Consider the following 13,403-nt stretch of genomic DNA (forward strand, 5'->3'; position numbering starts at 1 on the left):
TTTAGTAGTCTTTCGCCTATTTCACCATCCATTATCTATCTTTTTCTTTGCTGACCATTTCCATGTCCAAACCATAAAAACTTGTTTCTATCATAATTTTAGTATTTTTTTTTAATGATTTATGAGATGTACATACTCTCTTCATTTCATCATTTTGATACTATTTTACACATCTTTCTAAGTATGTATCTAGTTATCATACAAAAATAAACACATATACAATATAATCATGCTCTCTCAATTGTCAAACACCGAAAGTGCCAAATTTAGTTTAAACTTTAACATTCTCGTTATAAAATTTTTGCAACTTTTCTCCAAATTGTATGTCCCTTTTTACCATTTCCTCTAACACATACTTGGCTTCATTCACCTTTTCAACTGCTATCAAACGAGTGGCCAATAACCCAAAATTATGCGAGTCCAGTTTTGGGTTCTTACCTGCGTAACTCATTACAAACTCCACCGCCTGCGCACAATAGCCTAACCTCACAAGGTTTCCGATAACATGCGCATAGGTGGCGTACATAGCCTCGATTCCATCATCCAACATCCTCCTCAGAATAGCCATCGCCCCATCCATCTTCCCCGCCTTACACGCGCCGAGCACCAGCGCGTCGTACGTCCTACCGTCCGCCTTCAGTCCTTCTTCTCCCATTTTTTTCAGAACATCGGCGCAAGATTTCAGATTTCCGGTGATTGAGTATGACGTTAGAAAAAAGTTGTAAGATGTAATATCCCGAGAAATGCCATTCGCTCTCATAAACTCGATCACGCGCCACGCTTCGTCGAAATTCTTCTTCCGCGTGAGGAGGCTGAGGATTGGGTGAAAACTGGAAGCATCGGCGCCGCATTTTCCATGGATCGCCGCGTCCGCCACTCGCAGAGCCGCTTCGGTGAGCTTCACCTTGCAGAGCCATGAGATGAGGGAATCATACGCGCTCTTGCGGCAGTGTCCTTCGTTGAGAGCTGATAAGGTTTTTAAGAGCTCATCGAGAACAGAGATGTCCGTTGAAATGAACTTGAATGTGTTGTTGGTGGTGAGGAAACCTTTCGCATAACGTTGATTAAGGAGGTGGTGGACGGTGGCGAAGTCTCGTTTGTGACCGGCACTGGCGATTAGGTCGTCGTACGCAGCGGAGCTCGGTGGTTCAGGTAGATTAACGGTGGCTATGAATCGGTGGATTGTGGTGAAGACAGACGATGGTTTTAGGGTTTTGCGGAGGACAAACATGATTAAATTTCAAGGGTTTTACGCGTTGATAATCGATGTATTATTTTGGGGGATCCAGTTTAGAAAAATGTGATGCTCAGTGAGTCAGTGTCCGAGTTTAGGCCCAATAAAGCATTCCTGTTGTTGTCTTGTTGAGACTAAAATAAGCCCATATATGAAAGTTTAAGAGATTACAAATGTCCAGTTTTTTTGACAAATCGATTTTAGTTCAATTTCAATTTAAAATTTTTTTAGTTGGTCCGTATACCTCATTACTTAAGGATGAGTCGCTTTAATTATTTGGAACCGAAACCGATGGGTATTGGTTCACTTAGCGGGTATCTGATTCATTGAATTTTTGGATTTTTAAAACATTTAAAACTATATCTATGAGTTAACATTCAATAAAATTGAAATCCATAGCTAAACAAATATTTGTATGAGTTAGAATTTTAATTTGAAACTAATAGTAACTTAAGTCTATTTTCTATAAATTCATTTTAAAAATGGATAGTTTAATTTCAAAGTGAATTATATATAGACATTTAAATGTTCAAAACAAATTATGTAAAATTCTAGAATTTTAAATGATTTTATTCTGAAGGATACTTTATAACGAATGTGATTGTGATATATATATATATATATATATATATATATATATATACACACACACACACACACACACACACACACACACACACTTACACAGGTTCCGGCGGGTACCCAACGGGTGACGGTTCCGTGAGAATAAAAACCGAAACTGAAACCACTTAAGGCGGTTCTGATTCCAGAATCAGCGGTTTCGATTCCGAAAGCAAGTACCAAGTTCCACTGCTCATCCCTATCGCTACTTTGTTAAAAGACTAGTTGTGAGACCCGTGTAATATAAAGGTTGATTAAAACAAAAGGTTATATATATGAATGTTTAAGCATTAAACATATTTAAAATAAAAATTTGAAATAAAAAGAACCAAAATGATAATAAGTACTTCAATTAAGTATAAGAGAAATTTGTTTATTTAGAAATTGCTTGTCTATTGATTTTTTATTTTAATTTTAATTTCGATCATATGATGGTTAATTGATAAAAACGATTGTTTGTAAATTAAAGCAATATAATTTCTTTTTGTTAACTAATTAATAACCACTTCTTTGGAAAAATTGAGTTACAGTAATATAGTTTTTTGATTATTTTTTATTTAATTTAACTTTTCGTTTTATATTTACAACATTTAAACATTTTTAACTATTTTGAATAGTAATACCCGAATATATCTTTTATGAGTTAATTTAATAATATGATTTATGTTTTGGATTTAATATAATATTTAAAATAACAAATAATTGTATTGTAATAATCGTTTTAAAAATCTATCAATAATAACATAATATTTTACATTTAATAATATATTTTAAATTAATATATTAATTTAAGTTGAAAATTGAATATGATAATTTTGAATTTTGAATGAAAATGAGTCATTTACTGCATTCTTAAAACTGAAATTCATTTATTACATCAAGAAAGGAAAATTCATTTGACATATAAATACTATGTGGAATTAATAAAAAACAATAATAATATCAAGGTTTAAATATTAAATATTTTTATAGTGAAATTTCACATAAAATATAGCAATGTACCTTGAAGTACATTGTTATTTTAGGGTACATTGCAAAATATAAGTTTTTTATGTAAAAAAAATGCCAACTTTTTCCTTTATTATAGCAAAAAATCGTAAAAGTCGCGATAATTTAGATAATAGTAACAATAACCATTTGCATAAGTTATAGCAATGTACTTTCAAAGTATATTGTTATTTTAGGGTTATCTTGTGAAATGAAACATTTTTTTTTCAAAAAAAAAAACAACTAATTTCTGTTTTATAACAAAAAAGAGGAGCAGGAGCATTCACATCAATAATAACAATGTACATTTTAAAGGACACTGTTACTTTAGGATAATCTTGTGAAATAAAACCTTTAAAAAAACACCAACTTATTTGTATTTTATATCAAGAAGTAGTAAAAGTCGATTTTGTTTTTCAAAAAATATATTAATAATACTAACATGAACGATCAAGAAACATACAATTTACAACAATGGCCAATTAGTGATCAAAAGTTACAGTGATAAGAATTTAGAATATGTCGTAACTATGTTTGGCCCATAGTCACATAATTCACTAACAATGTTGCGTTTTCCGTACCAGATCGCTCATACCAAAATGCGGTACGATTGCCATTCGGGTTCGCTCGAGATCGTGTTTTAGATTGTGAAATTAAAGTTCTGAAAATGCAATTGCTTCGTACCTGATTTTGTTTGAATCGTGAATTCTATGATTCTGATACACATTATGGAATTGATGGGGAGCATTGGACTATAATTTTGAAAGTCTTTCACTGTTACCGATACAAAAATTAACGACACTCCACTCTCAAAGCATTGAAATTTAACTTCATTACATTGAAAATTGACTTCATTTTTATGGCATTCGGTTTTTACACTTGAGTTTCTGCACTTGATTTGTGTCATGGTAAAGGAGGAAAGTAGAGAAGGGATGAGAGATAAATAGAGGTCCGACATAGAGTACACTATAGGAGAAAGAAATAGCTTTTTTTTTTCTAAGTCTACATGCATTAATAAAGAAGGGCATAGACTTTGTAATGAAAAGACTGCACCCATTTTTCAATATTTATTAATTATTTTTTAAAATATATTAATTGTTACTATTAACCTATTTGTTAATATATATATATATATATATATATATATATATATATATATATATATATATATTGTAATGCCCTGATCCTCAAGTATTAATAATGATATTTTGGTTGTCTTTTTAGTACCTACTAGGCGAGTTGGCCTCCCTACTCGTCGAGTAGTAGCGGGCTTGCCAGTGAAGTTTAATGATCTACTCGCCGAGTTCGCTATGGGACTCAACGAGTAGATACTGACAGATGAAACCCTAAACTTCGGGGCCTTGCACCCTATTTAAAGGGTCATAAGCCTCCCCTAGCCTCCCCTTTACAGTTCTTTTCCTCCCAAAGACCCCTGAGAGGAAACAAGTTAGAAGAAGTAAAGGACTCGTGGGGATTCAAGATCTACCTATGTGGAGCACTTTCAGAAGGTATTAAGTTGTTCCTTGGCTCATTTCCTTCCAAAACCCTTTTGTGCATGGGATCTAGGAAAGGGGTTTTTGTGTTTAAGCTAAGATCTGAAGTTGTAACTTCAGATTTGGAGTCCGTTTGACCTTGAGATGCATAAAGTTATCCATTTAGCCTAGCATAAGCCTCCCCTCGAGTGTATGATTCAATCCCAAGCTTAGCTTTGCTATTTTAAGGCCTTAAAGCCTTGCATGCACGTAAAGTTTGTAACTTTATGTGAAAAAATGCCTCAAGAGCCTAGATATGATATGGCTCCAAGGAGTCTGCATGGCTCGAGATCTGATAGGACTCGGCGAGTGTCAGGGCGAGACTCGGCGAGTCATATGAAGACAGGCATGGACTCGATGAGTTGGATGAACAACTCGATGAGCCCGATGAACATTGCTATGAACTCAACGAGTTGGATGAACAACTCGGCGAGCCGGATGAAGATTGCCTAGAACTCGATGAGTTGAAGGAACAACTCGGCGAGTCAAGTAAGTTTCCCCAATTGATTCGATGGTCATAAACGAGTCGAGTGGCAAGCAAGGAAACCCAACGAGTGGACCTTAGATTATCAGTTAAGGCCGTATGAACTCGGTGAGTCATCTCGATGACTCGGCGATTAGATGTTATCCCGGGAAACTCGGCGAGTCACTAGTTGTACTCGGCGAGTTAGGGTCACATGGACTGTTGACTTGATCCTAACTGAAGTGGATCAAGGCAGACTTTAAGGTTAATGACTGGGTATTATATGTCACTTTTAGGTAGTTGAGTTGGAGCAGTTCGTGGGGCATATCCAATCGAAAAAGTATTAGTTCAACATTCGTGTCAGGTGAGTCTTCTCACCATACCTATGGGTCTAAGGCACCAAGGCCGGCCCATTATGTGATTACGGTAGATGTGCTAGATACTCTGTGTTTGCTTTGCTATGTGATTGCTTATTGTATGAAGACCCCGGGGGGAGCCCGTGGCATTGGATGTAAGACCATGTGGGGTAGCCCATGGCAGTCCTAGGTGAAGACCATGTGGGGTAGCCCATGGTACTGGATGTAAGACCATGTGGGGTAGCCCATGGCAGTCCTAGGTAAAGACCATGTGGGGTAGCCCATGGCACTATTACAGGTTTTGATGTATGCATGGTTTATGTGTTATGTGTGTAGCTTTATGGCTATCAGGATATGTGATTGTGTGTGGTATGCTCTGGGAAACTCACTAAGCGTTTCGCTTACAGGTTATTGATTGTTGCAGGTACTTCGGAGCTTAAGGGCAAAGGCAAGGCGTGATGGTGTGGCGTGTACTCTACCTCTCTTTTGGACGTTTTAGGGACTCTCTGATGATTTTATAAAAACACAACAATGATGTAATGAATGTGAATTGGAAACAAATGTTTTGAAAACTTATGGAATATATAATCGGATTACTTATTAAAATGAAAAATTTTCTTTGTAAAATTTGGGATGTTACAAATTGGTATCAGAGCCTTGGTTTGAGAGATTCGGACACATCCTCGGATGTGTCAGGACTCAAACTGAGGAAGTGGTAAACGTTTTCAAAAGTAACTTAAAAAGGATTTCTTTTAAGCCCAAAAGAAGAGAGCACAGTGCACGTGATCAGCTGAGCCAAGTAAGTAGTTTCCCAATTCGAATAGCCATGTTTTACTGAAAATAAGCTCTGTTGATTATGTGAAATTGCTAAGTGTATGTTAAAAAAATTATATACGGTTAGGAGTTGCAGCCTTAGAATGAGTGATTTAGCCTTATTTCCTTTTCCTTGTTCGGATGTGGTTTTAGGGTAGAATCTCTTATTCAAAATTCTATTTGATCCTTTTTGTGTATAATTTGCATGCCTAATAGCAACCTGCAGTGCTCGGTATGATTGTTGTGAGTAAGACAATCATAAGGTATTCAGGGATTGATTCTTGCGAGGATTGTGAGTCATAGTTTTTCGGTTATGATAGTTTTGGAGGTACTGGGTAAAGCAGGCGGAAAGGTACGGGTAGGTGTGGAAGGTAGTACGGGCCCATACTATTGGAAGCACATGACCCGTACCCGAACCCATGTTCTATCTGGGAATTCCAAAGAAGCTTGGTATGGATACAATCTCGATGTGGGAATCCTGATCTTTATGTTTGTGTTATGACAGTTCAACATGGTGGTTACACGATTTAGAGCAGGGGGATCAGGATCAGGATCAGGATCGGGATCTGGGGTTGGGTCAGGTGGCCCTACCGATGGTATTGACGAGAGGCTGCACGAGCTGATCGCGGCCGAGGTTACGAGGGTCATCCTTGACGCTACCCCATTCATCTTTGGGACGGTCAAGGAGGGCATGATGGAGATCATGGAGGATTAGCGGGTTATTATCGGAGATTTATTCAGGATTACTCCAAGACTGCCATGCCATTGACCCGCTTAACTATGAAGAATGTGACTTTTCCGATGGGGTGAAGACCAACAGAGGGCTTTTGAGACCCTGAGGCGGAGATTATGTGAGGCTCCGATTCTAGTTCTGCCTAAGGGATTGGATGACTTAGTAGTGTATTGTGATGCATCTATTTCAGGATTGGGTGCAGTGCTGATGCAGAGGGGGCACGTGATCGCTTATGCCTCGAGACAATTGAAGCCTCGCAAGGGTAATTACCCCACTCATGATCTGGAATTAGGGGCAGTGGTGTTTGCCCTCAAATTTTGGAGGCATTACTTGTATGGGGTGAAATTCATTGTGTATACGGATCACACGAGTTTAAAGTATTTGATGGACCAACAGAACCTAAATATGCGACAGAGGAGATGGTTAGACGTGCTAAAGGACTACGACTACAAGATACTATATCATCCAGGGAAGGCCAATGTAGTGGCCGATGCATTGAGTCGCAAGGCGACAGGGTCGCCAATCAGGAGTATTTGTATGAAGGTGACGGTAAGTCCCCCTTGATAGACATGATTCGAGGGGCTCAGGTCGAAGGGGTGAAGAAAGAGAACTGGAAAATGGAAAGGATTCGGGGGCAGTATCCTTTGTTTGTTAAGGATGGTCGCAACTTATTGACACAGTGTGGTTGAGTGTGGGTACCGATGTCAGGGGGAGTGAGGCAGAGACTGTTGGAGGAGGCGCATATGTCCAGGTTTTCTATACACCCAGGTGCAACAAAAATGTATAGGGATTTGAGGCAGGGCTATTGGTGGCCCTGCATGAAGCGAGAAATCGCCGGGTATGTGGAGCGGTGTTTGACCTACATGAAGGTTAATGCCGAGCACCAGTGACATCATGGCAAGGTTTAGCCATTACCCATTCTCATGTGGAAGTGGGAAGAGATCACTATGGATTTCATCACGAAGCTACCACGGACAGCGAGGGGAGTAGATGCCATATGGGTAATCATGGATAAACTGATGAAGAGTGCCCACTTCATCCCGATCTCCAAAAGTATATCTGTGGAAAAGTTGGCGGACATTTATGTTCGAGAGGTAGTGGCGAGGCACGGAGTGCCAGTATCAATGGTCTCAGATAGGGATGTTCGGTTTACATCTAGGTTTTGGAAGAAGTTCCATGAGGAACTGGGTACCCAGCTGCATTTTAGTACGGCGTATCACCGCCAGACCGAAGGCCAGAGTGAGAGGACGATCCAGACGCTGGAAGACATGCTGCGGGCATGCGTGCTGGATTTCGGAGGAAGTTGGGATGCGTATCTTCCATTGATAGAGTTTTCATATAATAACAGCTATCATGCCAGTATTGACCGAGCACCATTTAAGATGTTATATGGGCGGAGATGCAGGACCCCAGTGTGATGGAATGAGGTTGGGCATCGAGTTTTGGGGAGCATGGAGGTGGTACTCGAGACCACCAGATTGATTCAGCAGGTACGCGACCGGTTGCGGGTCGCACAGAGTTGTCAGAAGAGTTATGCGGATCGACAACGATCAGACCTCAAATTTTAGGAAGGGGACTTTGTTTTGTTAAAGGTGTTGCCTTGGAAAGGGATTATTCGGTTCCGTAAGAAGGGCAAATTGGGGCCTCGGTTCATAGGACCGTTCAGGATCATCGCCCGGGTGGGCAAGGTGGCATATCGATTAGAGCTTCCAGAGGAGCTTAGTTGGATTCACAACACCTTCCATGTATCTCAGCTTCAGAAGTGTGTCGCCGACAAATTCTCATTCATACCCTTGGACGACATTCAGTTGGAAGGGAGCCTGAATTATGTCGAAAGACTAGTTGAGATTTTAGACAGGAAGACAAAGAAGCTCCGGAATAAAGAAGTGAAGTTGGTTAAGGTGCAATGGCAGCACCGAGGGGTTCAAAATGGACTTGGGAATCGGAAGATGAAATGTGAGGTTTCTACCCTTAGTTATTTGAACCAGCATGCTTCGAGGAAGAATCCTAATTCAAGTGGGGGAGAGTTATAACGCCCTGATCCTCAGGTATTAATAATTATATTTTGGTTGTCCTTTTAGTACCTACTCGGCGAGTTGGCCTCCCTGCTCGTCGAGTAGTAGCAGGCTTGCCAGTGAAGTTTAATGATCTACTCGCCGAGTTCGCTATGAAACTCGACGAGTAGATACTAGCAGATGAAACCCTAAACTTCAGGGCCTTGCACCCTATTTAAAGGGTCATAAGCCTCCCATAACCTCCCATTTACAGTTCTTTTCCTCCCAAAGACCCCTGATTCGAATGTGAGTGTGTTCTTGGTGATTTAAGCTTGAAGGAAGGATTTGGTCAAGGGAGCACTTGAGGAAACAAGTTAGAAGAAGCAAAGGACTCGTGGGGATTCCAGATCTACCTCTATGGAGCACTTTCAGAAGGTATTAAGCTATTCCTTGGCTCATTTCCTAACAAAAAGCTTTTGTGCAATGAATCTAGGAAACGGGTTTTTGTGTTTAAGCCAAAATCTGAAGTTGTAACTTCAGATCTGGACTCCTTTTGACCTTGAGATGAATAAAGTTATCCATTTAGCCTAGCATGAGCCTCCCCTCAAGTGTATGATTCAATCCGAAGCTCAGATTTGCTATTTTAAGGCCTTAAAGCCTTGCATGCACATAAAGTTTGCAATTTTATGTGAAAAGCATGCCTCAGGAGCCTAGGTCTGTAATTTGGAAGCATTGCGTGGCTCCAAGGAGTCTGTATGGCTCGGAATCTGATAGGACTCGACGAGTCTCAGGGGGAGACTCGGCGAGTCATATGAAGATAGGCATGGACTCGGCGAGCCCGATGAACATTGCTATGAACTCGACGAGTTGGATGAGCAACTCAGCGAGCCTGATGAAGATTGCCTAGAACTCGACGAGTTGAAGGAAAAAATCGGCGAGTCAAGTAAGTTTCCCCAATTGATTCGATGGTCATAAACGAGTCGAGTGGCAAGCAAGGAAACCCGACGAGTGGACCTTAGATTATCAGTCAAGACCGTATGAACTCAGCGAGTAGATGCTATCCCGGGAAACTCGGCGAGTCACTAGTTGTACTCGGCGAGTTAGGGTCAACATGGACTATTGACTTGATCCTAACTGAAGTGGACCAGGGCGGAATTTAAGGTTAATGACTGGGTATTATATGTCACTTTTAGGTAGTTGAATTGGAGCAGTTCGTGGGACATATCTAGTCGAAGAAGTATTAGTTCAACATTCGTTTCAGGTGAGTCTTCTCACCATACCTATGTGTCTAAGGCACTAAGGCCGACCCATTATGTGATTACGGTAGATGTGCTAGATACTCTGTGTTTGCTTTGCTATGTGATTACATGTTGTATGAAGACCCCGAGGGGAGCCCGTGGCATTGGATGTAAGACCATGTGGGGTAGCCCATGGCAGTCCTAGGTGAAGACCATGTGGGGTAGCCCATGGCAGTCCTAGGTAAAGACCATGTGGGGTAGCCCATGACACTATTACAGGTTTGATGTATGCATGGTTTATGTGTTATGTGTGTAGCTTTATGGCTATCAGGATATGTGATTTTGTGTGGTATGCTCTGGGAAACTCACTAAGCGTTTCGCTTACAGGTTGTTGATTGTTGCAGGTACTTCGGAGCCTAGGGGAAAAGGCAAGGCGTGATGGCGTGGCGTGTACTCTACCTCTCTTTTGGACGTTTTGGGATGTTATATATATATATATATATATATATATATATATATATATATATATATATATATATATATATATATCGCTATTAGGGTATATCATACCAGAGCTTATCGAAATGAGCCTACCCCCTTCATACAGAACTTTAGACGTTTTGCAAATTGAGTACCGTAAACCCATACCTGTATTAGAGCATGCCGCGAGCTATGTGACTATGGTTTGGTCCACTAAAAGGTGATGTTGATTTGTTGATTATTGCTCCCAATTTGGACTTAAAACAGTTATTATAATTGTATCATACTTGGTCAAATTGATGGATATGAATAATATGCACCTTCGTGGGCTACATAGTCTAAGCCTATTTTTATTTGTAAAAGCATGTACACAAGTATATTATGAGTTTTTATACTTTGAAGTCAATTAATAATTTTTGGCACTTTGTTGATATTTGGTTGGTTTATCATTAGCAATAATTTTTCAAATTTGATACAGTGATCATAAATTGACTTTTGAGTTTTGTCATTAAGAAACACATTGAATCGAAACAAATAATTTAGACAAATATAGGGTGATGTTCTCTAAAGTTTGTTGCTCGTTTACCCGCTACAGGTATGTAAAATTTTCTTACAAGTTTATATTATGATGTTCTTTACTATTACAAAAACACTTAAGAAAAACCCAATAAATTAAGTATGTGGAGATGCACACATTGTAAACTCTATTTACCTTATCTTCTTTCTTTTTATGAGAAATTGAATATTGAATTTGATCAAAACTCAATTGAATATGCTAACCCCTAGATATATACTTAAAATAGAGACAACCAATTTAACATCATATGTAAAAATCTTACCTTGGTAGCAAGTTACAAATGAATAGTTTTATTTTTTGTCTTTAGAATAGGGTATGCAGAAAAATCATTGCACGCTAAAGCCAGGAAATCAATTTCGAATGCAATTTAAAGCCAAAAGGGTACTATGGTAATTTTTAGAAAAATTTACTAATTTGTAGGAATAGTTCATGGTTAACCAAAATATATGTAAAAAGTAAAATGAAAGTACATTCATTAACTAGCTTCATCTTTCAGTTACACATAAAAAAATTATAAATTAATAATAAGATTATGTTAAGACTTCATTTGAAAACTGAAACTAAATTATGGCCTTTTACTTAAAAAGTACAATGCATAAATGAGATTAATGCGAAACTAATACACCGGAGAAATACATATGTTCATATGTGAGATGGGTTCATAGTACAATGTAGGAAAATCATATCACATCAAAGTCGGGAAATGTTACCCTAATGCAGTTTACAACCAAAAGGGTATTATGGTAAATTTTTAGAAAAATTTACTCACTTGTAGGAATAGTTCCTGTTTAACTTATATTATTAAATTTGTTCCATTGCCAAAATATTTTAAAAATGATACACCTGAATGATACAAAATGAGTGTTAAATAACACTCCAAATTCCCATAAACCATGCACTTTATATTTTTCATAAATTTAGATTCCATTGCAAAAAGTTGAAGAATTCATATCGCTACTGAAGTTGAAAACCGCATCGCTTTACTTAATGCGATATATATTTTTAAAATTTGTGATTTAGAATTACATAACCCAAATTTTATTAACTATGAATCTTCTTAGAATCGATTTCCTCTAATTAATGAAATGTGCTGACTTTATTTTCCTCATTGCAGGGCATCGTAAAAATGGAAACAAAATACGGTACTCTTTAAATACAAACTGAAAGATATAGTATGCTCAAGAATTATATTAAAGTGATATTGCTAATTAACATATGATACTAAAGGGTCACACTAACAACAACTTGATATAATTGATTATTTATTAGAAATTGATTTTAATAAATGATGAGTTGAGAACTCTTAGATCGATTAGATATTCAATAGGTTAAACATTAAAAGAAACAAATAAATACTTAGAACACAGGATAGAATCAAATTATAGCTTAATGATTCAAGAATAGCCATGCTTCAACAGAGCTTGATGAAGAACTTCCACTGTAGAGGCGAGCTAGGGTTTGTAGTACAATACTTAGAATAATAAATGAAAGCGAGAGCTACAAAGGATGCATGCATGCACCTTTAAATACTAAAACCCTAAACAAAATAAACACGGTTGGGCAGGCCCAAACCGGTAACAAAACTGGGCCAAGGAACGGGCCCTAGACGCAACATATCTTGTCCCAATAATCTCCCCCTTTGCGCCAATAAGGGGCGAGACTTCACTTCGGTTGATTCGTTGCAACACGCTTCACCACTTTGAACAGCTTGGGAATGATAGCGAACAGGACCTGACGAAAATTGATATACCATCTAATCATGTGAGTGAAATACTTCTTGTCATCTTCACTGTTTTGCTTGCACCTATGAATGATATCCAAAACATGTTCCAAGAAAGCTGTAGTGAAAAGATGTTTGTCAATTATAGAGAACAAACACTTTTGACCCCCACCTCTAGTGAACATCACAGAGTTGAGATTCGGGTCAATCTTCCCCATCATCATTCTGTTGATGTCGCTAGCTGAACCAATGGGTAGCACCGTTGGCTTCCTTTTAAGGACATAAGCAATTTCTTGATCTGTCTTTGCCACTTCTAGAATGTAGCACACCAGCATTCTCTTGAGGTGATCAATAATTGGCTCACATTTAGCTAGATTGGAGAGAAAAAAGTTTTATAGCAAAATCCAGTTGTGGGGATTTAGATTTGGTAGATCAGCTAGAGAAATTGTATGCTCAGAGTTAGTCGAACCTTTGGTCACCTCGAATTTGACATTGATGAATTTCCCTGCTGCAGTTGGTTTGAGAATCCTGACAGAAGTTATCTTTTGAGCGCTCCGTGTAAGATACTGAGGCTGAGCAAACTCATAATAAAAATTAATCAGATCCCTGTCGACTTCTCGATGAGGATGGGGAACTTCAGCAATGGGAAGGAAGC

General features: G+C 38.5%; 1 protein-coding gene across 1 annotated transcript; it reads right to left on the reverse strand.

Annotated features, from left to right (window-relative positions):
* Positions 1–241: 241 nt before the first annotated feature.
* LOC145018838 (pentatricopeptide repeat-containing protein At2g40240, mitochondrial-like) lies at positions 242–1,278 on the reverse strand. Its single transcript, XM_078976699.1, has one exon. It carries the CDS (start codon positions 1,229–1,231, stop codon positions 272–274), a length of 960 nt encoding a protein of 319 aa, XP_078832825.1. The 5' UTR covers positions 1,232–1,278; the 3' UTR covers positions 242–271.
* Between the last annotated feature and the right edge of the window lie 12,125 nt (positions 1,279–13,403).

This window comes from Lactuca saligna, chromosome 9 (genome assembly GCF_052625555.1).
Source record: "Lactuca saligna cultivar CGN05327 chromosome 9, ASM5262555v1, whole genome shotgun sequence".
NCBI classification, from domain to species: domain Eukaryota; kingdom Viridiplantae; phylum Streptophyta; class Magnoliopsida; order Asterales; family Asteraceae; genus Lactuca; species Lactuca saligna.

Bases quoted from the DNA above. Each gene is read 5' to 3' on its own strand.
- LOC145018838 (XM_078976699.1), bottom strand. From the start codon at position 1,231: ATGTTTGTCCTCCGCAAAACCCTAAAACCATCGTCTGTCTTCACCACA.